Here is a 26,980-nt window from a genome sequence, read left to right as displayed (position 1 = left end):
ATAGTATTTCATCCTCTGGACAGCAGGTGGCAGTAATACTTTAAAAATGCAGTTCATCTCAAAACTCCTCAGCTCCACTCCACATACAGTAGAACAGTGTTTCTGATTTTCCTTCAAGAACCACCAGACTTCTGGCATTATAGGTTAACATCATTTGACTTGTATTGTTTTGATTATTATTGGGGAGGCTTTATGGTACAGATTTCTCCCTTGTGTTTACATCAGCTTGAACATTGTTCTCTACTACTCACTTACCCAGTAACATTGGAAGAAACAAGGACAGACTAACAGGAAACATTGGGAATCTACTCATTAAAAGCCTTTATGGCCAGGTATTTTACTCTTTTTAAAAAAAATAAATATGGCAGTAAATGTCATGCGATTCAAACATTCCCTACAAACAAAGAGCACACGAGTCATCAGTGCAGTTCCTTTCCTTTATTCCATCTAAAAACATACAAGTTCCTTCCTAAAAACACATGATCCTTTCAACTTTACTTTCCCCTTTTCCAACATTCCATTTCCCCGTCTTTTTTATCCATCTCGCAACATTTCCTCTGCCTTCTGAGACACTTTCCAAACACACAATAAGAATGGCTACATGTTTAAACACTGCGCCGCCAACTTTCCTAACATCTCATACTGCTTTGTAATAGTGTGGTTAATGGGCGATATCAAAGTGAAGTCTACTCTAATGGAATCAAATCTAATTCAAGACTCCGTGGTCCTGACGAATGACTCGTCTCGTTTACTCTGTGCACAGGATGGCAACGCCGCGCTCGTAGAAGCTGTGTGGGTCTTCCTTGGTGGCGATGTCGAAGTCGACGGTGAAGATGAGGTCGGACCTCGTGAAGTTCAGGTAAACGGGCAGCGTCACCTGCGGCGAGAGGAACAACAAGGAGTGAGATGATTTAAAAATACACAGAAAGACATTTAGTCGTGTGCAAGTTCCTGTTCCGTACCGTGTGTCTCTTCTCTGCATTGGTCTTGATCCAGCGGAGCTGAGTGAGGGGCAGCTCGGTTGAGATGGAGGTGGACAGAGACAGCTTGTTGTTGGCGCAAGTCGCTCCCTGCAGCGTCAGACCTGGGAGACAAGGAGAGCAAGCGGTGCATTAGAGACACTCGAAATATCGCAGCATGTTAGAAATGTTGTTGTTCAGGGCGTCTGTGAATATCTGACACATAAGTCTGGGTATAGTATTAGACGGTAAAAAGGTACTGATATATAGGAAGTGCTGCCTGAGCTTCGTGGCTCCCCACACCTTGAACCAGCATAAGACAGAATTACAAGCTTATTTTATAAAAATTAACCAACGAAATCTAATTCTGTGATAAGTCACCTCTTTATCTTGTCATTTAACAGCCTTCTCTGACCAGAAAGTGAACCAATCACTCTCCCACACCAAAGTCCACAGTGAAAATCAGCTTTTTTATTTTGGGGGGAAATTGGAGCCGCAGTGGATCAACAACTCTTGTGTGCTTAGGATGTAAAATTGCTGGATTTCTGTATGGACTTTGACGTGGGGAATTGAAACGGCAAATATATTCTCAAGATATCATAGTCATTTAAAAATGGCCCCACTTTGTTTTGACTCGGCTAATCTGACCTTTGATGCCAAAGCTGCAAGCGTCCAGCGCGGTGCCCTGGGCGGTGGTGACATTGACCTCGAGACACAGCTCCTCCAGAGACCAGCTGTTTGCCTGAGCCACATACTGGCGCGTCGCAGTGATATAGGCCTCGGGTACAAACAGGCTGCCCAGGCACACATGGATGTTCTGGAGAAGAGAAAGAGGACAGTGTTGTAACCGCTTCGGAAACCACTGTTTTGAGAATGACACGGTGAAATAAAACCAAAACTACCTTCAGTTCCTTTGCTCCTCCACTGGCAGATGCCTGGGAGATATTCTGCAGCTGCTTGATCCTCTCGCTGAAGTCTGCCACCCACTGGATCACAGTCATGGAGACTGGGACTGTGTAGCGACACCAGCTGCGAGGGAGGATGCCTACAGACACAAAACATTGATTCATTATCATTTCATTCGTTTTAAAGTGATTCAGCTAAACCTGAACAAATCTGAGTGGAAACGCAAGTTTAACCTTTGACAAGGTCACTGATGAGCGTGCGCAGGTAGTTGGTCTGCTTCTTCTTGCCCTCGCACACGTGGACGACGTCGGACAGATTCTGACGGACCTCCTGCAGCATCTTGCCGCCCATCTTCACCTCGCGCTCAAAGAACCTGAACAGCGGGTCCTGTTGTGGTTTAGCGTGTGGACGGAGAAGACATGACATCACTTTTTGTGCATTATGAATTAAGCACAAAAACATGTATTAAACATAAGCTATTCAACGGTTATTCCCACAGATGCTGTGCCGCTTCTTGCAGACGCAATCACATCTTCAGGATTGCTCGCCCGTCAAGCACTCTCCCACTTCTCCCCACCATTACCTTGATATTCTCGACTGTGCGTTTAAGTGGATTGACTGTCTGCGGCATGAGCTGCAGCCAGTTGCAGGCGGTGGTGTGGAGGATCCGCATCCAGGCCGGCTGAGCGTCGGAGGTGGACGCGGCGCGCTCCTTCTTCTCCGTCTCGTACGCGAGGTCGTCCTCATCCTCCAGCATCTGCATTTTCAGCATCTTACCCATCATGTCAGTGCCTGCGCAGCCCGGCAGATTGGAGCAAGTGAGCGGGCGAGGGAGGGAGGTGGGAAAACAAGGCAATGGTGGGAAAGTAGGGAGGAGAAGAAATTAATTGCAGAAAAAAAACACATAGTTTGACTCAAGGGAGTTTAAATTGAGCCAAAGGAGGAGGACTACAACAGAAAGGGGGCTGAGGCAGCATTTCAATCAAACATAGTCAAGTAAAACTGCTCCAAAGTGGAGATTTTAACCACATTCCTGACCGCACCTGTGAAAGAAATGAACATAACAAATGAAGGGATGACCAAACGGATGATAGTGAGTGTGAAGAGGGGAGAGAGGGTGGTGGGGGTGGTAAAATCAATCTAGCAAAACAGGAAGGGAGGATGTAATGAGGAGTAAAGGGGAACGGGCAGGCGTTTGGCTGTTTTGACTCCTGAACTGAGGGGAGGGGTGGGGAGAGTCTTTAGCAAAGCGACATGATGGCTGTGAAATACAGCTGCTGGAGGGTGAGGACACACACACACAAACAAACACACACACCTAGCCTTTGGGCAGAGCACCTTTCAAAGCACGATGGCTATAAACTGCAGCTACGGTGTCCATTCCGTGCTACTACGTTTTCAGATAAAAATCTGCAGCCAGGCGAGCCTTTCAGCTCCATATCAGTAATCTGCACTGTGCACATGTGTGTGTGTGTCGGTGTAAAACTGATACTACGACCTACAGCCATGTAAAACTGGACCTGGAAGTGTGAACAGAGCTTTCTCAGTTTCTCAAGTTTTTGCAACCTGGTCGTTTTTAAACCAAAAATGGACCCAGAAGCATTTTTAAACTCAATTTTTGGGGCTCTAAAAAAAAAAACAGGGATGTTCGACTGCAGACACATCTGCAGCAGAAATGACGTAACCTTCACTAAACTGCAGAACCTCCAACATACAACCACTACAAAAATATATATATATAAAACTGAAGTGAACGGATGAGAAGGTGAGAGATTAGCTGGGGTGCTTCAAATATACTCTATGCCACCACACACACACAATGTTCTGCCCAAAGCAGATGCAATCACATGAGCTCCTGACCACGTCACTGCACTTGGACACAAGTGTCAAAAGTAAAGTATTAAAGACACTAGGACAGAGAGAAAGAAAGAGATTAATGATCGATCCGTCCCATGATTCCAGACTGTGAGAGCAGAATGAGAATGTGCTGCGATGAAAACGCCAGAGAGCTGATGACAAACGCGATCGGCTGCGGCGTACCCTGAGTGGTGAGCAGGACCTTCTCAGCATTGCTGGGCAACCCGAGCCAGGATGGAGTTTGAGTGTCGGGAAGCATCTCCACCCAGTGCATGAACTCCTCACGTCTGTAAAAAAAAACTTTCAGCATCAGACACAGTAGAAGCGGTGGAAATGTAACAAAAGGCAGAAACCAGTCGACCACTGACCGAATGCCATCGGGCATCTTGATGTCCTTGTGTCCGTCGACCTTGAGAGCCAGTTTGAACTCGCTGTCAAAGCTCCCCTTTGTGAAGATGCGGTCGAGGAAGGTGTTGAGCAGACGCTGGTCGAACTCGTTGTCGATGCGGCCGCCGTAGATGGACTGGGCCATGAGGGTTTTCAGGGCCGCCCAAGGAATCTTGTCCGGTGCGATGTTCTGACGGCCCTGTGGTGTGCACGTGAAGGCGGACATTGCGACGTGGTTGTCAATTTCCTTCACCACACATCAAATCAATCGAAGGAAATAAAATAAAACTTTATTGTCCTACCTTAGCGGTGTCGTCCAGCCAGGTGTCGACGGTGTCACAGGCCGAGCGGAGGTCAGACTCTCCAAACTCGTATTTCTTGGACCATCCCAGTGGCGCATAGCGCAGACGCTCCTGAATGACTGCATGGAACCAAGCCAACAGGAAGTAGAGACGGGCGCGCTCGTTAGGAGCCTGTGGGGGAAATACAAAAAAAACAACCAACAATTTAAATAACATACAGGGAGTTAAAGATTCAGCTTGTGAACTGTATGTCGGTGAAGTTGTTCCAGGTCACCTTGCACATGCGAGCCACAGGGATGCTGCTGAAGGTCCTGAGCATGTTGGCCTTGACACCAGGAGGAGGCTCAAACACAAAGATTCTGCCGGCACGAAGCAGATTGACTGGAACCTGGGGCGGTAAAAAAAACAAACAGAAAAAGACTGACACTTTAAAGAGTGAAAAAGAGTTTGGTCCTAAAGGTAAAACTTAAATCTTCTATGCCAAAACAATGACCATGTCTTTTTACGAGTGATGGGATTTACCTTGGGGTTGATCTCCATCGTCAGGAAAAGCCGGAAGCTGGCATGAGGCTGCATGGAGTGGAGCTTCTTCTCCAGCTGCATCAGCCAGCCGGGAGCGAGATGGACGTTCTCCAACATCACCCACCTGCAGGATGGACATAGTCAGGAGAGGTGGACAGGAAAACAAAAGTACACATATCCACAAATGCACATCAGATACTTCACTCGCCTTCCAGACTTGACCGCAGTGTTGATATCTCTGTCGGCCTTGTTGAAGCCCTCAGCAGAACCTGTGGAAGAACAAGTCATTTAACAAGATCCTCATCAGATGTATATCTCATCTTTATGCTTCACATAACGTCAGGGCTGATTTCTTACCGATAGAGATGGAAGTGATTTGTTTGTTCTCCTCAGCAGCGAGATCTCTGACCAGACCGCTGGCGTCGTAACCAGGTACAGAGCACATCAGCACCGGTGTGCTGGGCTTCACCTACAGACACACACACAAAAACATCAGCAACAACACTTTCAACTTCCCGACGATGACAAAGGCCCCCCCGGCACGGATGATTACGGGAAAATATTCAATGCTACCTCGCTGTCAACGATATTAGCCAGGTCCAGGGGCTGCTCGATGATGTTCATGAATGTCTCTCCGAGCACCTTTGACACGAAAATGTGCGACATGGCCAACAGACGGTCGGGATGGAAGGCATGGATGAGCAACAGCTGATGCACTGCCTGGCCAATAGGAGCTGTGCAGGACAAGGAGGGGGGGAAAAGGAAGCAGGACAGTTCTAAGCACAGGAGTAAATCAAACACCACACCTGCTCGTCGTCGATAATTCAGTTTCCCAAATAAAACTCACTCGACTGCTTTTCCTCTGACCACAGATAAGGAACAGCCAGTTCGGGACTGTTGCTCTCAATCCACATGAAGAATTGCTGAAATATAAAACAACGGCACAACAATCAATCAACGCAGTTGATATGCGAAGAAAGTAGTTAAGTTCTCTGTGTCGATACTCACGTCGTCCGCCTCGACTTTGTCCACCAAGTCTTTGAAAGCTGGCAGGCGGCTGAGGCGCACCATGGCCTCACACTGGTCCGAGGTCAGACCCTTCACCTTGGGCAGGGACATGCCAGTCAGGACAATCTCTTTGCTGCGCAGGAAGTGCTGGAACTCCGCGTCGTACGAGGGCTCACTGGGGAAAAAAAGATTGGATTTTGAATGCATCACGTGTGCGTTTTCATTTTAAAGCGACAGCTTTGAAAGCGAGGCAAGAGTCCTCGTGCGATACCTGGTTATGCCCTTCAGACTGATCTTGGCCAGCAGCATTGCAAAGGTGATGTGGTCCTGGTGCAGCATACCTCTGGCTACCCTGTTAAACGCCACCTACGTTTACGAAGACAGAGGAACAACATTCTCCGTTTTATTCACGGCAAGAAGAGAAAGCGAGTTTGCGTCTTGGTTTTAAATCTCAAGATTCAAACCTGGAAGAGGTCCTTTGTGATGACAGCGAGTCTCTGCGTGTGGTCAGTAATGCCCTTGAGGTTGGGGTTCTCGTACAGTACGGTGTGGTAGGTGTCCAGGAAAAAGTGGAGCGAGTACTGGTACAGGAAGTGCATCTGGAACCCACCGGGGAACAAGAATGTCGTTAGCCGCGACATAGCGAGTAAGATGATTTCAGGACGAATGAGTGACGGTAAGTGAGATCAACTTATACCTGGTTGAGAGACTCCATGGTGAAGTAGATGCTGCTGCAGGCGGAAGACAGGGACAGATACTGCTGCGACACGGCCTCCACCTCCGCCATGATGATGTCCGTCTCCTCTACCTTCCTGGTCACCTCGGCCGCCTCCTTCTTCAAGTTCTCCAGCGTGGTGATGATCGTGTCGTCGTCGAGGATGCGGCCCTTGACCTCGTTGAGGGCTTGCAGCAGCGACTTCTCCAGCTGACGCAGACGCAGCTGGAACTCGCCTAAAAAAAAACAAAACAAAAAAACAACAACGACAGGAGAGTCAGTGGTGGGATTTGTCCAGATTAGCTGCACTGTGTTAGTGTGTGCAGCCATTTTGTGTCTCACCTTGCAGTTTGAGAAGGTCGGAGCGTTTCTCGTCCACGTCGGGTCTCTCAGCCTTGAGGACTTCGTTGAGACACTGGCTCTGCAGGCTGCTGCGCGTCACGGTGAAGTTGACGAACGTCACACGGGAACACAAATCTGGTGGGAACTCCACCTGCGTACACAGGAAACAGCATTTTTTTGTTTTTAATAAACGCTCCTTTACAGGGGGAAATGTTATATTGAGATCAATAGACATTTCTAATACAATTAGTTTACAACATCTATAGAAGAAACACGAAAGAGTATCCGCTCACCGTTGGGTCTCGTGTGGAGAGGAAGATGACAAACGAAGGCGACAGATCGATGTCCTGGTCTCCAAGGGTGATGAGGACACGTCCGCCAGTCCTGCGGACCTCTCTGTTCAGCACCGGGTTCAGGATTGGGTCATAACTTTCTACATCCTACAAGGCAAAAAGAAAGAAACCAAATACAAATCCATGAAAAAGGACGTGGGAAAAAAAAAAAAGCACAATAAATGTTCAAGGTCACTGCTCTCACCTGGACCAGCAGGGGGTTTCCAAATCGCAACGCACTCTCCAGGTTCTTCCTGAAGGCGTCATCCAAGAAACTGGTCCTGGTGATCTTTCGTTCTTTGTACTCGTTCATTATAAACTCTGTGGCTTGGCCGGATGGGTCGATGATGAGTGGGTACCTAGAAGAGCATTGAATTTTAAAGTGTTTTCATACCAGTTTCACAACCTATAACAATAATATTGCAATGGCAGTAAAAAATAAAAGACACCAACCTGTTGAACCTCTTGAGCATGATGGCGTTCTCAGTGCACAGGTCATCAGCTGGGAGGGAGTTAGCTTGCCAACGCAGCCTCTCATCGGCATTGGACAGATACTCAGTTCTGGCAATATCGGTACGGAACTGTGGGAGAAACATGGAAAAGGAAAATAAGAATGTAAAGGAATTATAGAACTTAACATCTATGGTCAGCTGCGTGAAATATGAATTGAGAGATTGTTTAAAACCACATTCAACAATGAGGAATATTCAATTAATGAGATTAATCTAGATCAAAAGTAGACGTTTCTGTGTTTTGAAAGCTTTATATACCAGAATGTTGGCCTGTTGCAAGTGGTGAGACCAAGTCGTGAACAGGTTCTGTCTCATCTGTTGGTCAAAGTAGCCAGCATAGCTGATGAACGCCGCCGAGAGCAGACAGTCCCCGGCGATGGTGGACATCTGGTTCTTGAAGGTCTCGCTGGTCTTCTCCCAGCGATCCCTTTCAGCCGAGAGACTCTTCAGTAGAGCCGTGCTGCGATTCACCTGAAACGAGGAAAGCGAGCGGTTCAGGAAAACGCTGCAAACACACTTTCAGTTTGAAATAAGCCGGGGGTGGTGAAGCCTACCTTAGCCTCAACCGCAGCCAAGTCGGCCTTGATGGCCTGGGCCTCCGAGATGAGGACGGCGTACTCTTCCTTGTAGCGAGCAATGCTAGCCTCCAGTTCTCGGATCATGTGCTCGACCTCCTCTGCCTTCGTCTTGTTGTCCTTGGCGTCATCCTCAAGCTTCTGCAGCTCGCCGCGCAGAGGCTCCACGCGCTTCAGCATTTCAGCGTAATTGAGCTAGGGGAGCAGAAGATCGTGTGTTGGTTATAATGTCACACACTTTTCTCTCTTTTAACTTTTTTTTAATTTTTTTTTTAGGATTTCTTACCTGAGCAATCGCCCATTTCACCATAGGCCCACAGGCCAGAGAGGCCCTGTTGATCTGTTCGTAGTTGTAGCCGGGGTTGGAGAGATAATTCTTCTTCATCTTCTCCCGGATGGAGTCGCTGGAAAAAGTAGATATAGGAAAATTTAAAAACAAATGAATTTCTCATTTATTGACAAAAAGAATTGCATCAAAAATCAACATGAATCATAAAATAATTTCATTCTAGGCAGAACCATTTCAATTTAGTTTGTTTGGGTGAAATTTCTATATAAGAAGAATCACAACAATGGCCACTACACCAATGACAAGTTTCAGTAAAGGTACCATCGGCTTATATTCTGATCAGATTATGTGCCAGACACCTAAAATAAAATGATCACATGTGCCACTTGATTGGGATTGAATATTATCTGGGCGTCCATTAGAAAGCGACTAAACCGACATTTTGACACGGGTACCTCATTTCCTCAGAGGAATAGTTGACTATGCTGCTGATGAAATTGTCCCTGATAATAACTTGTCTGATTTTTTTCCAGTCATTGGTCTCCTCGCCCAGCAAAAGGCAAATGGACTCCAGGGCCAGTTTGACCGCGGCTGGCGGGTTGGTCATAGCCCGCACTTCTACTAGGTGCTGCCGCTTAATAGAGCTCACCGCTAGTTAGGTAGGATGAAATATGAAAGGGGTGGCAATAGGGAGGAGGAGGAGGAGAGTTTATGGCAAGAAGACAGAGGGAATTAGAGATGGGGGAAAAAGAAAGCGACAAAGAGGGAGAGGGCGCTCTTTAGTCAACAGTTGCATGATGCATTTTCTCTCATTTCACCTGATCTCCTCAGCAGAGAAGTTCACAATAGTGGGGATGAAATTCTCCCTCATGATGATGGATCTGATCTGCTTCCAGTCAGTTGTACTCTCGCCGAGGAGCAGGCAGATGGACTCCAGGGCCAGCTTCACGGCCGCAGGCGGATTGGCCATGGAACGCACCTCCACCAGGTGCTGCTTCTTAATGGACTTAACGGCTATCAACGGTCAGGTGAACGGGAACGGCGGTTATGATACGGGAGGCCAGTGATGGAAGGGTGGTGTAAGCAGAGATCAATTTGTTAACAAGAGTCCGTTGGACCAGATGTGACAGTGATACCATATTTCATTATTTTACCAGTACAAAAACGGTAATGCAGTTAGTTTAGTTCTACTGTTTATAACAAGCCTTGCTTACGAGACATATCAGTTAAAAGGAAACACAATACTGTACCATTCTGAGCCTCAATAACAGCAGGCTCCACCTGTTCCAGGTCCTCTTGGACTCTCAGCTGTTTGTCCTTGATCACCTCCTGCTGCTTGTACACAGCCTCCTGGATCTCCTGGCTCATCACCTGGAATCACAGTGTCAACAGTGTGAGTACATTAAATCAATATATTAACCTCTACAAAGCTTAAGGGAACACAGCCAATTCTGACAAGCTTCACATACCTTTTTCTTCTCAGCTTCCTGTTGGTCTTTGACCATTTTCTTCAGCTTGTCGTTGGCAGCGGCGTTCTTTGCCTCCAGCTCCTGGCTCTTGATCCTCAAGTCCCGGCGAAGCTCTTCCACCTTGTTGAGGAGACGTATGAACAATCAGGACGTTGCGCGAAAGCAAGCAATGGCATACGTAACAAGCTCTTCTAGGATTAAAAGAAATAGGTGCAATAAACTTATTTCACCTGATCGACGGTCTCCTTGATCTTGCGGAGGCCGACGTTGAGGTGCATCTGCTGCTCTTCCAACTCACTGCGCTTCTCATTGAACAGGTTGGCGTACTGGTTGATGAAGTCCAGATAGTGGCGAGGAGTAATGGCCACGGTGTGACCGCCACGCTTGGCTAGACGGTTGTTGGCCTGGTAGGAGTTGCAAACAAATGTTAAGTACATGTGCATCAGCAAATAACACATCAACCACTACAAGTGCCCTTTACCTGGTGGAGCGTCTGATGTACAAACACGCAGCCATTGACAATGGCCTCGCGATGGGACGGTGGCTGGGGCAGTTTGTCATAGACGATGGGCATGTAGTCTGGAACTTTGTAGTTTGGCTTCTCCAGATCCATCTTGCTTGTGAACTCCTTGCCCACCTGATAAAGAGCCTCTGTGGACCAGTCCCCAAACCAGTTCAGCACACACCTGGTACAGGAGGAGAAGAAGTGTTTCCACTGAAAATAGAAACTCCACAAAAAAAAAAGAAAAAGGCCCTGCATTTCTTTTGATGCCGTGGAGAATAATGTACCTGTTGAAAAGGGCGGGAGAAGTGGCAGCTCTGTCCTTCAGGCCTTCTGAGGAGGGATTCATGGTGAAAACCACATGAAGGTTTCTGATAACCTGACTGGTGAACCACTTGTACAGCTCTTCGTGTGTGTCGAGCATCAGGCCCTCTTTCTGGGCTCCTTCCTTACACTGGGTCATCAGAGTGGCATACTCGTCTCCCTCAAACAGGCCAGGAACCTAAAAATAACCAACCATTTAAGAAAATTAAAGTTAGAGAACATGAGAACTACATGCACACAACCCAAACAGATATCTTGATTGCCAAACATCAAAAGAGTACAATTTTGACAACTGACCTCTCCATTAGCCAGCAATGTGTTCATTCTCTCGAGGAAACCAGAATCCAGCACATTGGACTCATCCATAATAAAGGCTATCTTCTCGTTCTTGCAGCCTGAGCGACGAAGCACGGTACGCAGGTCCTCATCAAAGTCCTCCCCGGTGTATTTCCTGTGAACCTGGAAACACACAAACACAGACGTAGGTAAAGCATACGTAGGTAGTCGAACAATGACTTCAAATTCCTTTACATGCGTTTACCGACCTTGATCTGGTAGACACTGAGTCCATTCATCCAAGCCACGAAGCGAGACAGAGTGGTCTTTCCCGCTCCACTCACACCGATCAACAGCAGATGGCCCTGAGGCTGACGGAAGATTCTACAGGAGAACATCGCCTTTAAAAACTTGCTCACAGAAAATATACAGTATAGGGTAGGATATAAACGGGGGATACTTTCACCCTTGAAACTCACATTCAAATTAAATGCTAAGTTTTGAAAACGTAGTGGTAGAACAGTTGGTATTAAAATGTCTTAAACTTGATTTGGAGAAACCTCGTAGTATCCAGCGATTTCCTACCCTGCTGTATACACGAATTCTGAAATCCTGATAAATTAGAGGCATTACTGAGCAACAAAAAGGATTTTACATACCGGTCAATCCTAAGGACGTGGTCAAGCACCTCGTTGAAGAGCACCAGGGGGACGTCCAACTCCTCCTCATAAAAGACCTTGAGACGGGCTTTCACATAGTCTCTAAGCTCCTCCTGTTCCACTGGGATGTAGTCCTGAATGCACAAACGTGAAAACTCAAATTTGGGTTCGAGAGAACGGAGGAAGACATGGATCAACTCAATTCAAACCTGACTCAGCAAAAACAGAATGTGAGGAAAAAATGAATCAACTCAATTCAAACCTGACTCAGCAAAAAAAAACAGACATTGGGGAAGAAATGAATCAACTCTATTCAAACCTGACTCAGCAAAAAAACAGAATGTGAGGAAAAAATTAATCAACTAAATTGAAGCCTGACTCAGCAAATTTAAGAGTAACAGAAAGAAATGAATCAACTCAATTCAAACCTGACTCAGCAAAACACAGAATGTGAGGAAAAAAATGACTCAACTCAATTCAAACGTGACTCAGCAAATTAAAGAGTATCAGAAAGAAGAATCAACTCAATTCAAACCTGACTCAGCAAAAAAACTAATGCAAGGAAAGGGAGGAAGAAATGAATCAACTTGTTACATGATCAAAGCAGTAAAGACAACAAATCTCTGTTTTACCTTGGACAGCCAGTTGCTGTAGAGGATAGGCCTGTTGAGAGCTTTCTCCTTGTCAATGTTGGGGAAGTGTTTGAGAGCAACCATGTCAATGTTTTCATCTGTCCACCTTCTCTCTTCATCATCAACCAGCCTAGAAGAGTGCAAGACCACTCATGTTAATTTGTCAAATGAAAATGACACCACATCGTTTATAGCGCAAGTAATAAACCTCAGAGTAACCAACACTCACCTGTCCTGGAAGAGGCGGAGAGCCTCATGGGCCCAGATACGGATGAGCCCCTCAACGGGCAGAGTTTCCAGTGGCCGCAGGGCCTCAAAGATTCCTCTCACCCAGCGAGTCATCTCTCTGGGAGAGTAGATGTAGTGGGGTTGTGTGTCCTGAGTGAACCGCTCCTGAGGGGTAAACGAAAGAAAAATTCAGACCGGTGTCAAGTCATCGATGGAAGATACTTTTGTGTCTGGGATCGCTCTAATAAACGAGCACGTTTCATCATATCGCCCTCGCTTCACCTGAGACATGATGTAGAACTCGACCATAGCAGCAGTGAGAGGCTCCGCGTAGGTACGCAGAGAGGGAATGAGACGCAGCATGGCGCGGTTGAAGGTTCCGTAAATCTGGGTAAGAGAGGCTGGACCAGGATAGTCCACATAGACGACAGGAACATGACGCAGGAACCTAGAGAGAACATTACACGTTAAGATTTGTCAACAGTAGATTTTCTAAGTGCAATTTCATGTGTCTTGCAGTTGAAATAACTCTTGATAAGTACCACTTTATGTTTGTCTAAGTTCAGATCACTGTACCTGTGTGAAAGAGGCTTTCTGCCAGGGTCAGTAGGAGGATTACAGGCACCAACAAACTGGATCCTCTCCAGTTTGACCCATGTCTGGTCTGAGGTGCGATAGAAACCTCCATGTTCCACCATCTGTGAAGAAACAACAAGGGAGTCTTTCACATACAAGAACCGATTTACGCATCAATCCTGCGGCTACAGCTGTAAGCAAAGTATCTCACCTGTCTGAGGAAAGAGATGACTCTCTGCGTGCCGTATTTGTCCATGTCCGGCAGATTGATCTCATCACAGAACAACACCAGCCACTTGCCGAGCTGGACGGGGGCAAGGACCACACCGTTCGGGGTACGGCGGTACTCACAGTAGTGGTCAAAGGTCTTCAGCAGCAGCTCTGGGGTGGTGGCACTGGAGAAGTTCAGACCAACAACCTAGTGGAGAGGAGACAGAAAGGACAAAATACAATTTTACATTTCTCTTTTTTTTGCATTCAAAAAGGTTAAAAATGTAAAATGTACATAAAAAGATTTCTGAAAGGTATCTGACCTCCATATCAGGCAGGGCCCTGAGGGCACTGAACAGAGTCATAGTCTTTCCAGAGCCAGGAGGTCCACACAGCACCAGTGGTTTGTGCTCTGCAAGCCATGTGTAAAGCAAAGCCTCGTGGCGGACAGTGTCCAGAGTGGGAACCACGACATCCGGGGACGCCACCTTGTGGGTCTCCACCTCAATGTAGGGCACCTTGCCCTGCCAGGACTGCCATTCACCCGAGATGCACACCTGGGTGTAGGGAATTAAGTTAAGTTCGCCTCTTTGACTTTCTAATACAGCAAGCCCAGCGTTTCCTTATTTGGTCAGATAAAAGATGTACCTCGTAGTCAATGATGGGAACATTGGGAGCAGCGGGCAGGGGCACGGTGGTGATGCGGCGGATGTATTCTCCGAGCTCTGCTCTCATTTTCAGCCGTCCGTCACCAGAGAAGGACCACAGCACGGCATAGATAAGATACCTCTGTAGGAAGAGAACATGAAAATGAATAAATTGTGAAAAAATGGAAAAAATACTTACATCAAGAGCAGAAGACGGTGTTTTACCTGCATGTATCTCTCTAGCTGTTCGATGGGCATGGGGAAATCAGGGTGGTTGTTGTTGTAGAGAGCCACATTACGACAGGCCTGGTGCAGCATAGAGCACAGGGAACCCAGGCAGCGCAGGCGGGTGAAGTCCATGATGTGCTCCATCTTGGAGGCGTGCTCTAATGCCTTGATGACGAGGCCTGTGGAGGTGAAGTACGGCTGCAGGATAGACGCAACGTCGCGCTGGATCTGGGGCAGAAACAAAGACGGGCAGCGATGAGGAAAATTTGTGGGTTTTTTTTAATATCGTTTCGCTTTTCTGCATTTCCTTCCTCGCACCTGCAGCATCGGTGACGAAGTCTCATCCTCGTCCTCAGTGCTCTTCCTCTTGCGCTGGGCTTCGTCCTCTCCCTCGTCCAGCGGGATGCTGCGAATGCGAGCCAGGAAGTTGTTGAAGATCATGTCCGTGCTGAGGACGTCCTCGCTGAACCAGACCATGCCACAGCGAGACACAGTGGCCAGCGTGGCATACTTCAGGTCCTGCACTTCGAACATCACACGCACCTGTGGCACAAGAGCGGAACACGGAGTAAATAGCAAGCACTCACCCAGCGGGAAAGACTCAATTTAAGTCTGTGTGCGTGTTTACATTCGGAGGTAAGCTGAGACGCTCTCCGTTGGGCAGAGTAAGAAGCTTGTTGTCATCCAGGACCGAGTTGAGATTTTCAACCCACTCTGGGTCGACGTCACCGTCAAAGATGATCCACTGGCGCTTCTGCAGTTCACCACGAACATTGTCAATAATCCTAGAGTGGACAGAAAGAGCGTTAAGATTATCATGTGCAAGATAAACTACATAAAGCATCTGTGCTTGTCCTCAAACTCACTTCCTGAGGATGTGCGTGAACAAGCCGTCAGTCCATTCGCGCGTGTTGGGGTCCAGGGTTCCGTACAGGTGATCCTTGCTGATGGCCTTGGGGTCAATGATGTAGGCCACGCCCTCAACTCCTTCTAGCCTCTCCAGAGCCTTGAGCAGCACCCTCCACGCCATGGTCTTTCCACTGCCTGAAGGTCCCACCATCATCAGGCCGTGGTTGATCTGTGTGATCTGGTACAGCTGGAGCACCTGGAAGAGGGAACATTATAAATAAAAGTTACTCAAATGTTGCAGAATTTAATCCTCGACATCTGCGGTAAAGCCACATTAAGTCGGTGCCGCGACATACCTTTTCCACCCACATGCTGCCAACATCGTCACCATCTCCGTAGGTGAGGTACATCTCATTGCAGACCTTCTTCAGCTCCTCCCTCAGTGCGGTCATCTCTCCACGGTGGTACTGGACTCCGGGGAAGACGTCGGACAGCAGACTGAAAAGCAGTGGGATGTCCTCTGCCACCAGCTTGGGAACCATGGTCTCGCACACACTCTGGATCAGGATCTAAAGTAAACGTGACACATTTAGTGAAACAAGTTCCTCATATTTGTTACCTGGATTAAAAAAAATATGATTTTTAAGTTTTTAATACCTCCTGTTCGGGAAGGTTCTCCGCTATTTCGTTCTCATCTACGTTCTCCCCGCGCTCGTGCTTCTCCCGCTTGATCCTCTGAATTCGCTCGCGCTTGACGTTGCCTGCGCTGATCAGCACGCTCTTCAGAGCTCGCAGACCGAAGTCATAGTGACTCTGAGAGGACAACTGCTCGTCGCACAGCCTGAAACAGAGACAAGACACAAATGCAGTTCACAAATGCAGCTACGGTCCTCTCAGACCTTTAACTGGACAAACACGGCACATACTTGAAGAAGGGCACAATCTTCTTGGCGAGGGTCTCGGCAGTGCGGAATCCCTGCGAGTAGAGCATGACCTGTGCAATGAGCTGGCGGTCGGGCTTGGTCATGGCCAAGCTGCGGAACAGTTTCTTCAGATTGTCGGGCAGGTTAGAGCGGCCGGCATAGCCAGGGTTCATGGTGATGAAGATGGCCATGTCAGGGCTCACCTTCACCTGCTTGTTCAAGAGCTCAGTGGTGACGGGTACACCTGTGACGGAGAAAAACGAGACCTTAACTAAATTTGCAGTTCTCAATAAATGCTGTAAGTATGCAGAAACTAATTTTGAATCTTAATCTTGCAGATTATCATTACTTATAACCCCCCAGTTACCACTCCTGGCACTTACTCCTGTCTCTGTTTGCATTGCTGTGCTCTCTCAAGGCCACCTGGATGTATTGCACCTGCTGGGAGACAGCGGACAACATTCTCTCCTCCAGACGGTTGAACTCGTCGAAGCAGCCCCAGGCTCCCACCTGACACAGACCCACGAAGATACGACCCATGGCCTAACGAGAGAGACAAGTTAAATGACCAAAAAAAAAAAACTGGCTGTAAAAAATTTGCGTTAAAACAAAACAGCGACGTACCTGGAAGTCAAAGGTCTCATCACAGTTGAAGACCAGGACAAAGCGGCCGAGCTGGTGACCAAGGGCTTTCACGGACTCGGTCTTTCCGGTACCGGCAGGACCTAGATGGCACAACACAAATTTACTTGCAAATTCGTAACTATTCATCCACACTTTCTTGTCCGCAAAGAAATATGTCAATTTCATACCAAATGGTGACCCGCCGAGGCGAGCCTCCAGGGCCTGAGTCATGGTCAGATAGCAGCGGTCTGTCAGAGGCGTCTGGACAAGCTTGTCCTGGACTCCCAAGTACTCAAAGCCATAGTTGAACTTGGCATTGGCCATCTGAATGGACAGCTGTTGCAGGACATCCGTCTGCTTGGGGTCAAAGTAGAAGCGCATCTGGCTGAGCCACTCAAAGGACTTGGGGTTGTCGATCTTGTTCTTGATCAGAGTCCTGGTCACATCGCGCTGGTGCACCAACTCGGTGATCTGAGGGGAAGCGGAAGAGGGATTAAAGGGAGTTTACCACAGAGAGAAATTCTAATTTCAATTAAGATTTCACTGACCAAGTGCTCCAGTTTCCTCCTGCGGAGCGCTGGCTGCTCCATCAGCACAGTGTCTGCCAACACATTGAGGGTGGCCTCCACATTTGACAGCACTCCATGCATCGGCGTCATGTCCCCACCACCAGAGACGGTGGTCAAAGCCGACTCGATATTCTCAGACCAGGCAATCTGGGTGGAAAGGACCACCAGCTGGGCCTGTGAAAGGATGAGTGAAAATGTAAAAAAAATATTAGATATTATATTGAAAATCTATGTTAAATATAGAGTAAATGTTCTCGGTGCTAACCTGGTAGCGATCAATCCAGTCGATGTACTGGCTCAAGTCTACGGCGGTGCCCTTGTTGAAGCCTATGACCTCTGTGACCGACTCAGCCAGCAGCTTGGCCAGCGTCACCCTCATCTCCTTCTCCACCAGCGTCAGCCACTCGTTGATCTTGGGGTGCTTCGTGATGGAGACTGGCGTCTTGTAGACCACCTCTTCGCCCTCCCGCGAGGAGATCCCCAGGACCTCAGTGTTGTCCTCATTGAGCAGAATGCTGGAGACACCGGCAAACATTTTCTTGAAGTGTTTCTGCAGTTTGGCCACATTCTTGCTGTTGCCAATGATCTCGAGCAGGTCCTCATCTCCCACAAAGTAGAACCTGTGGAAAAATGCAATAAGTGAATGCATGACTCAACAAAAATGTATCCAGAAAAATGATTCCACATGTAAAAAATAATGAATTTCCATCATACCTGGGGAATGAGGATCTCTCTCTCTCCAGGTATTCTCCAAGAGCTTTCTGGATTTTTCCCAGCAGGTCAGCGAGACGCTCCAGAGACCTCTGTACTCCTTGAATGTTCAGCACATCCATCACAAGAGGAGACTTTGTCACCTTCTTCATCAGAGCCAAGAACTCTGTGCTGATACTGCGGAATAAAGACAGGGATTACATGAACATCATAGATAAGAATGTTCAGAACTAAACTGATCACTTCCCCATTAAATCCTTTCAGTGTTCAAATATCGACGATTTACCTCTGGAATCTCTGGGTTTCTACTGGCAGCAGATGCTTGATGTCTGCACTGCCTGTGAAGATGCCTTCCAGGTAGACCCAGCGACGCTGGACGTCAATCCAGACATCGAACAGCGCCATGATGCGATTCAGCTTGTCCTCCCAGCTCAGGGCGTCTTCCTCGAAGACCTGGGGGAAAGGAAACAGAAATGTTTGAATATTTGTACAATCTTAAACAGTTGTATCAAAGAAAAGGCGGTATGATCATTTACCTTGTAGTATGGAGACAACTTCATGGCAGACACACTGTTGATGTGTTCTTTGACCTTGTTGAAGAGGTCGTCCCACCCTCTAATCAGGCGGCACTTGTTCTGATAGTTGACCAGGTCGAGCTCGTACGAATTCCACACTTCACGGATCTGAGAGCCGGCAAAAACACAATTGTTGTTATTGGTTTTTTACAAAAACGACATTGCATCCTCTCTTGAGAACCCTCCCCTCTTCACCTGTTTGAGGAACTCCTCCAGTGCCATCTCTCCCTGGGCTACCAGGAGAACATCCTTCACCACCATCTCATTCCTCTGCAGATCCACATCCCAGATCTGTCCCAGGGTCAGCTCAGACAGGACCCAGTTCACATGCAGACGCTTCATCAGCTGCTTCCAGTGGCGGTCCTTCAGAGCCTCCGATTTCAGCTCAATCACCAGCATGTTGACCTGGAGAGAGAAAGAAACGGGGGGTTTTTACGAGACGTTTTACTTTTGTTTGTAGGAAACCATTTCTGGAGAAGAAACTGACCTTGAGGTATCCTTTAAGCAGCCTCTGGACAAACTCGTAGGACGCATATTGCCTCAGTCTTGCTTGGAATGTTTTCAGCTGGTTCAGAAGCCCATCCAGACTCTGACGAAGCTACAATTACATGAGAAACGTTATATACACTCAGAAATATAGATACAAATATAGATTCAATTATCTGAAAGTACACTGTGTTTTTCTTACCTTGCGAGGCTGCACAGACACCCATGGCTGCTCCTTCATCTGGTCGATTTGCTCCCAAACCTTTGCCAGCTCAGACCACACCTCCTTCAGGTCATGCAGCTCCTCCAGTGCCACCTACGGGTCAACACAAAGAAGGAAATGAACCCCCGCCCTCAAAGTTTCTCATATGGACACAATTTCACAACAAAATTCATCCTGTTAAATACCTGCACCCTCTCTTCACTGGCACTGAACAGGCCAGTATCAGTGAGCTCCAGGGCCTCTTTGGCACGGGCGCACTTCTCCCTCTCAACCTTCAGGCGACCGAAGTTGCCCTCGTAGATGGTCAGAGACTGAAGAGCCTCCTCTGGCCGCAGGTTTCCCTGTTGAAACAGGTCATTAGAAAGACATTGAAGCCATTTGAGAAGTAAAAGAAGTAGTTATGTAGCCAACAACTGGTGAAACCCTCATAAGTGTGACAATAGTACATTGTTTTTCAACTATAATACAATTAGATAACACATGTTTCTTACAGCTACTGGTTTGGTCTTCTCCCAGTCATTGAGCAAGTCTGTGGTGCGGTTTTCCACGGCCTTGTCCTCCTGAACAATCTTCATCTGCAGGTTGGCCACCTGCTGCTGGATGGCAGTGTCCTTGCGCTTCATTATGTCGCTGAAGGCACCCCATTCACCCTCAATGTTGTCAATGTAGAGCCAAGACGGCGGGAACTGGAATCTCTGCTTCTCCAGCAGGCGCTGTCCGTTACGGAACAACTAGTGGCGGAGGAGGGAGGGAGAATCTGATTAGGACTTCAAATTGTCCTGAGGCGTGCAGCTATGTAAGGATGCTAAATGTTGCTGTGAGTACTCACGTCCACATTTTTCTCAAACTGCTTGATCTTGCGCTTCAGTGTCTGGACGTACGTTATGAAGTTGACGGCATCTGAAGTGCTTGCAGTGTCCACCGAATGTTGTTCCAGGTCTTGACGGGACTTGAGGAAACAAAAAAAAAACAAAGGCGGTTGAAGAAAATTGATGTAGTTCACTGAACTCATCAGTTACTGATGTTATTAAAAAGACAACACAGCATTTCTAAATGATCATCATGCGTTACCTTGGAGATCTGGGCATGGAAGTCCTGCATGTTCTGGCCGAGCATCTGTCCGAACTTGCTGAGGACTTCTTTGTGCCAGGAGTCGTACTTCAAGTTGACCTTGGACTGGACCTGTTTGTGGAGATGAATAAGAAGTGATGCGATGAAATTTCTTCAAGACTTCTGGATAACTATGACCTGCATGAATGACAATCTGCACATCTTTTCATGAAAAAAGGCTTTCAAATACAATAGGTAGACAGGGGCGTCATCATTACCTTGCCATAGTCAATGATCACAGGTCCAAAATCTTTCCGCGTCTCTGCGTTGTCAAACGTCCCGCGTGCTTTTCGGATTTGGACCAGCAGGGCCTGCCACTTGGTGAGATCCTCACCCAGTCGGTTGTAGATGTTCTCTGCCTGCATGTCCCACAGGCACTGGTACTGCAGCCAGACCTGGACATGGCCAAAAAAAAAAAAAGAGTTTGTATAAGGAATATTGTGGATGATCATGTGCATGCAGAACTGCCAATTCAGCAGTAAAACTAAGACCAATGGGGCTCTTACCTTGACATACTGCTCCACCTCACCGACGATGTCTTCCACGGCATTATAGGCCTCCTCTATGCCTGCAGGTCCGTCTGGCATTCTGGTCAGAGAGTTTCTGTAGAACTTCTCCTCCTCTGACAGCTCATAGTGGACACCCACCTGGTAAGAAAGGACATAATTACTTAGAAAGAAGAGTTCAGTCGATCCATATGTCTCCATATATTTTATCTAGGCAGCTGAATGGCAAATATAAGTTGTTTTTGTTTTCTGCTGTGAGACTGACATCCGCTTCCACAATGCATTTACCTGGTATCTCTGACTCTGGATCCTGGGGAGGGAAATGATGATGTTCTTCCAGGCAAACATCTCCTGATAGAGCTTGTAGCGGCAGTCCTCAATTGGTGGATTCAGATAAATGACCTGGTTTGTAATCCTCAGCTCATGGACAACATTCTGGAGATTAAAAAATAGGGGAAATCCAAGGTCAGCTCTGTCCACACGCAACATTTTCCAGGTTTGTATGCTTCTCAAATGAAAAATGCTTGGAGATACACAATGTGTACCTTGATCTTGGGCTCTCCTCCAGGTTTGTGGCTCACTTGTGGAGCCTCCGTGTCCATGTCCACATCAGCCCTGTCCTCCACCTGGCCACGAAGCACCTGAGTCCAGGCCTTGAGGCCAGCCTGCAGACGCACTCCCAGGACACGTTCAATCTAGGAAAATGACAAAATAAAACATTTTCAAAGCCATCCACAAGGGTTACAACGCATTTTTCAAATATGACAGTTTCTTTTGCCAGTTATCTCATAGCGCAAACCTCAATGTCAAGCTTGTTGACCCAGATGGGCAGGTTGGAATAGGAGTGGAGGTTCAGGTCATCCACTGCCTTCTGGACTCTGTTGAGGATGTCAGTGAAGGTCTTGTGGTCAAACATGCAAGTGTCCAGAGAGCGAACCTCCAGATCTATTTTCTCCTCAATCAGCAAGAGGTCATCCACCTGTAACCAACATAACATACAAAAACATAAACTTTTTCATTAGAAAATGAAGCAAATTTGTATTTATACAGAAAGTACACAAAGAATCGCCACACTGACCTTCTCCTGGAAGTTGAACACAGTCTCCGCGAGTCTCTGAACGTAAGGATCCAGCTTGTAGGACTCCCAGACCAGAGTGATTCCTTCGGTGATGAGAGCCTGGACCTCTTTCTTCAGTCCAGCCACCAGCAAGGAGATCGAAGACCTCTCCTCCACCTTCTCGCAAGTGCGCTCATAGGTGCGAACGCTCTCAATCAAAGAGATGGCAAACGGGTACAGCTGGTTAGCCTGATGGGCTTTGTTGACGATGGCCAAGGGAACGCGGAAGCTCAGCCACTTGAGGTTGCGGACCTCTTTGGACAGGGTGATGATCTCGGGGAGGAAGTTGACTTTGAGCTTGAGCATGTTTCCGGTGCGTCCACGGGCACGGGAACTGTCAATGGTGAAGATGCGGCCAGAGACTCCGAGGTTACGCTGCTGCACCTAATTTCAAGTCAAAGGGATTAGTATTTACAGTCAAACCTTAAACCTAAGCAATTAGGATCAATGATCAACTTCATACCTTACGAGCCCAGTCGTCAAATATCTCTTGAGTGTTGAGTTTAGCCCTGAAGCTATCACCATCCTGCTTCAGCTTTAACCCCTCCACATGATTCTCCCAGCCTTTTCCCAGAACATCCTCCACCCTCTTCATGTAGGCAGTCAGCTGACGATCGATCTGCTTGGCCCAGATGATGGATCCAGACACAGGAGGCAGGTCACGGACATGGCTCATCTTACAGGCCTGGCTCTGAGGATACTGCACTTTGAACTTGTCGTGCAGGGACTCGATGTCGTCCTTCACGCGCTGGATCAGCTGCGTCTGGTACTCGCGGATGGCACCGCGGATGTGAGGACGCACAAACAACGCGTTGAAGCGGGAGAAGATGCGGAACATCTCGTTGGCGTTCTTGGCTGTTCCCAGCTGATCGCGCAGGCGGGCCGTGATCCGTGTCTCCACGCGGTCGATGCGCTCGTCATAGCGCTTCATAGCGGCCTCCCAGGCCTCCATGCCTTCCTTGGACACATCCAAACCATCCACCTCTTTGACGTTCTCGTATGCCAGGTTGACCTCCTCGATAGCATTGGCATCGGCCGCATCAAAGAGAACTCCAGCCACCTTCATATCTTGAGGCTCAACTGTCTCTCCAGGAGCATGCTGAGGTACAGCGGAAACCTGGACAAAAAAGTTACCAGAACAATACGAATGTTTATAATTAAAATATGATTCAAATGGTTAAAGTCAGGCCACCATGGTCCAAAAATATAAATATTTTACCTGAGGCCTCAGCACACGGACAATGACAGCCCTCAGCTGCTCGTGCTGCCTTCTGAAACGCCTCATGTGGTCCAGACGTGATTGGAGCTTCCTGTGTGCAGGGCTGAGACGCCACACCATCTTCAGGTTCTCCTCTCGCTTTCGTTTCACTATGTCCCTCAGAAGCACCTGGAGTTTCTCGTACTCATCCTCCCAGGTCTGGAACACCTCGAAGCAAGCCACCATCACCTACACAGAGAATGTTAATAAGGACGTGAGGACAAAAGCAGCTGATGGAAGCGCATATATCTGAGGGTGTATAATTGGATTTAATCTATGAATGGAGATCCAACCTTTTCAAATTCCTCATAGGCAACGTGCATGAGCTTCCTGGTGCCCAGAACTTTAAGGAGCTGGGAGCTCAGGTCCCTGGAGATGGCTTCTACAAGACGCAGTGCTCTCTGGATAGGATACTTGGTGTTCCTAATCTTTTTTAGGTGAGTGAATATTGCCATCAGAGCCTGGCGGATCTTATCAAGCTCAGAGGCAGAGAGCAGGTCATTAAGAGGGAAATCCTTCATCAGTGGATTGTAGTCATTGACAGTTTCCACAGCCTGTTTCAGACCTATGAGAGATAGAGAAGGCAAAATTGTTCATTGTTGTGCAAAGGCAGCGTAAGACACAAAGGCTTTTTTTTATAAATTGCTGTTACTCACCAGTGTCGGTGTCAAAGCTGACCGTAGCATGGAAACGTTTGCCATGTTTGAGGATGTCCAGCGTGAGCAGAACCTCTGGGCTCTCTCTCTTCTCTTGGATCCTGTTCAGGGCTCTTTCCAGATTCAACCAGAAACTGATCTCTTGCAAGGCTGTGCCTGAAGCAGGGTCACGGTCGAGCTTTGTCACCTGACAACAAGACGGGTGGAGGAGAAAAATAAACCCAGTGGTAAATGTCAGAAAAAAATATAATTCCGCATACCCACTACAAAGACCAATTTAGTTTGATTTTAAATAAACAGGGGAACGCGTCACACCTTTTGGATCTCCCTGATCCAGCGGTTAACTCCAGACTGCAGTTGGTTCAGAAAGGTCGGGTCCTCCACTTTGTCTCCAAAGTCGGTGACCTTGGGCTTCTCCCCGCGCTCATAGCACTGCTTGGCAATATTTGCGATGCTGGGGTGGATGAGCAGGCTGATCTCAGGGATCTCAATGTTCTGCTGCAGGTGGAGAAGTCCCATCTCCAGCTCAGCAATCTTCTTCTCCACTGAGGGAGCCATCTTATCCCCATCTCTATAAGGTGAGGGCAGATATGTACATGTTTTGTGGGCCTTTTTTCACTAATTTTAACACTTAAATTAAATCATAATCACATCCTGAGATTTACCTGTCTGCCTTGCCAGACTCGCGGATATAGGACTTGAAGAATGGCGCGACAGCGTTGCTGATGAAAGAGTGGAGCGTCTCATAGGGAGAGTCCTCACTCAAGGTCAGAACGCGAACTTGGGTCGATATGGGCTTGTCTGCGTCAATGACTCCTGTCCTCTTGATTAAAGCCAAGCTTCAAGGAAGAAGAAGAAGTATTTAGTATGTGTGTAACGTGAAAGTCAAGGTGAATTTACATGCAACCACTTCTTTCAATGCATAATTTACCTGTTGGACTTGATGCCGTAGTGTATGTCAATGTTGATGTTGTAAGTGATGCACTCTTTCTCCTCCTCTCCTTCATCTCCAACATCCTCTGTGTAAAAAACACAAAACGTAATGTCTTAACTGAACAAATACAAAATATTTTTACAAATAATATTAGGTGCACACACACCCTCTCTCCCAACATGTGAAAGTTGTCTGTCACGTAACACTGACAATCAAAACACATTATGTACATAAGATGTGTGTTCTACTCATTATCGTCACTATTGGATTTTGATGTTTTTTAATTTAAAAGATATTATTTGGACTCTAGACAAGGATTGCGTACGTCAGTGTAGAGAAGGCCTACACTGACCCTAAAGTAGGATGACTGTGCAATCGGACAGTTTTATTATTGGTCAGGCCGCACCCTCTTTTGCAAGTGAGGTAAGGGCTTGGAGGAAGAGATTAGCATCAGCAGACACTGCACCGTCTGCAATGCAGCAGTGTCGTTAGCAGAGAAACATGAATAAGCTGAGGCAGTGACTGTCGCTAGGGACTGAGAAACCTAAGGGATCAAATTCAGCCCCGGCTGGCTGGTCACGTGGAATAACACGGAACTTCAGTGCATAGATAACACATTAGTTTGGCTGAGGATTAATCTTACTTGAGGCAACTGAAAACAATGTGCTCATTGCCAAAAGCCAGTTCACATGATCAAACCCCAAGAAGGTGGGTCCTTCTTCTGACAAAGGACTCCTTATGTTTTAATTAGCACTATTATCTGCTGTACAACACTGGCACCCACCATCATTTTATTTTTGAGGGTATTTTAAGCTATTGAATGGTCAGAATCCTGCTTATATCTGTAACCCGTTAATATAGCTGACCCATTAATCTTGTGAAGCATTTTGTGAATTGCATTCCTGTAAATGGTGTAAACACGTTTGTATTAAACTACACAACCATAGCCAAGGTTGGCAATTACCAGTCTTTAAACGTAAAAAAATATAGAATAAAGCAAACAATTAACAGCTTCTTTTTGTACAGTGTAACCTATTTTTCATCTCTACACTCATTGTGATGTAGCTCCAATAAATTAAACTATGTGATAATAGAGTTGCTGTTTTTTAATTATAGCAAGTCATGTTAGCATTTATTGGCTAGCCTGGATATGTATGACATATCTTTTCCTCCCTCCTATTCGCAATCATCATTTCAGACATAGTTCCTTCTTAAATATGCATTTGCTTCAGTTGTAGCTGCAATTAATAACAATTCCAACCTGATACACTCTGACTATACACAAATAAGTTGCAAATATATTAAAAGGATCTGAAATGACGAACCTCTTACATGTGAATGGAAAAAACTGACTTCATATGTTTTAGGAGGAATGAAGTGGATTTGTGAAATGACAATTGTGGATATATATGTGTATGTGGATTGTTTGATGAAAGAATTGAATTACGGGTAAAAACGTCTTGTCAAATCTTCCAAATAAAACCCATGCCCATGACTAAGACTCTAACGCTTTGTTTTGCAGCCATTGCTGGTGACTAAATGAGTGACTACACAGCGTTGCGTACATAGAAATGAACTGATTTTCTCATCATGTCACCGCCACGTTCTGAAAGTACCTTTAAGGGCACTTCTTTCGACCAGGATGGTGTGGACTTGAGGATCGGCGAGGAATTTCCTCATCTGTTCCACGGCGCTCTTCTCCTCTAGGGCGGTTTCCAGTGAGGCCGGGGCCTCGCCGCCATCTTCCAGGAGAAGAGGCACCAATTTACGGACGTGCTTCTGCAGGACCGATGGATCGGCGACCGTCTGGACGGCAGACACCTCCATGGTGCCGGAGTTTTCCTCCGTCCCCCCGCCGTCGGACATTGTGTGAAACGGTCAACAACGACCTTTCACAGGGTGAGATTTCGTGAAAAGAGCGAGAGCTGTAAAAGAGACCGCGGTGACTGCAGACACTGAGTGACTGCTGCTGTCAAAGCGCC

General features: G+C 47.1%; 1 protein-coding gene across 2 annotated transcripts; it reads right to left on the bottom strand.

The window, feature by feature from the left end:
* Window positions 1–423: 423 nt before the first annotated feature.
* dync1h1 (dynein, cytoplasmic 1, heavy chain 1) lies at window positions 424–26,980 on the bottom strand. 2 transcript variants are annotated; one of them, XM_044047958.1, is made up of 78 exons: window positions 26,615–26,980; window positions 24,996–25,083; window positions 24,730–24,903; window positions 24,380–24,635; window positions 24,065–24,251; window positions 23,702–23,973; window positions 23,370–23,597; window positions 22,614–23,267; window positions 22,112–22,534; window positions 21,833–22,012; window positions 21,579–21,728; window positions 21,322–21,468; window positions 21,034–21,174; window positions 20,746–20,922; window positions 20,489–20,599; window positions 20,247–20,366; window positions 19,909–20,148; window positions 19,603–19,758; window positions 19,397–19,510; window positions 19,196–19,306; window positions 18,904–19,113; window positions 18,670–18,816; window positions 18,420–18,586; window positions 18,137–18,310; window positions 17,688–18,042; window positions 17,402–17,596; window positions 17,042–17,324; window positions 16,854–16,954; window positions 16,613–16,772; window positions 16,233–16,473; window positions 15,964–16,147; window positions 15,663–15,875; window positions 15,324–15,562; window positions 15,086–15,242; window positions 14,776–15,000; window positions 14,455–14,685; window positions 14,231–14,371; window positions 13,906–14,139; window positions 13,584–13,790; window positions 13,373–13,494; window positions 13,079–13,244; window positions 12,798–12,961; window positions 12,569–12,698; window positions 11,937–12,070; window positions 11,547–11,661; window positions 11,299–11,460; window positions 10,965–11,179; window positions 10,657–10,861; window positions 10,406–10,579; window positions 10,176–10,295; window positions 9,957–10,077; window positions 9,525–9,720; window positions 8,704–8,821; window positions 8,397–8,612; window positions 8,101–8,313; window positions 7,784–7,911; window positions 7,536–7,689; window positions 7,292–7,438; window positions 6,999–7,149; window positions 6,639–6,892; window positions 6,406–6,540; window positions 6,213–6,307; window positions 5,942–6,116; window positions 5,781–5,856; window positions 5,507–5,667; window positions 5,291–5,402; window positions 5,142–5,202; window positions 4,934–5,057; window positions 4,686–4,799; window positions 4,412–4,582; window positions 4,091–4,308; window positions 3,906–4,009; window positions 2,449–2,657; window positions 2,099–2,252; window positions 1,862–2,004; window positions 1,608–1,776; window positions 963–1,084; window positions 424–877 (listed from the first exon to the last, which is right to left on the bottom strand). In XM_044047958.1, exons 1-78 carry the CDS (start codon window positions 26,862–26,864, stop codon window positions 749–751), a joined length of 13,920 nt encoding a protein of 4,639 aa, XP_043903893.1. In that variant the 5' UTR covers window positions 26,865–26,980; the 3' UTR covers window positions 424–748. The 2 variants fall into 2 exon arrangements, with proteins under 2 accessions (XP_043903893.1, XP_043903894.1); XM_044047959.1 differs by lacking the exon at window positions 9,525–9,720 and adding an exon at window positions 9,162–9,357.

Source organism: Solea senegalensis, linkage group LG16, assembly GCF_019176455.1.
Source record: "Solea senegalensis isolate Sse05_10M linkage group LG16, IFAPA_SoseM_1, whole genome shotgun sequence".
NCBI lineage: Eukaryota > Metazoa > Chordata > Actinopteri > Pleuronectiformes > Soleidae > Solea > Solea senegalensis.
The sequence above is the reverse complement of the archived record's forward strand: the minus strand, read 5'-3'. Positions and strand labels throughout refer to the sequence as shown.

Bases quoted from the DNA above. Each gene is read 5' to 3' on its own strand.
- dync1h1 (XM_044047958.1), bottom strand. From the start codon at position 26,864: ATGTCCGACGGCGGGGGGACGGAGGAAAACTCCGGCACCATGGAGGTG. The intron at 21,175-21,321 runs GTAAATGCATTG...CTTTCTTACCAG, and splicing joins TCCAGAGTCAGAGATACCAG to GTGGGTGTCCACTATGAGCT. The intron at 13,791-13,905 runs GTCAGATACCTT...CCTCTCCACTAG, and splicing joins GGGCCCTGCCTGATATGGAG to GTTGTTGGTCTGAACTTCTC.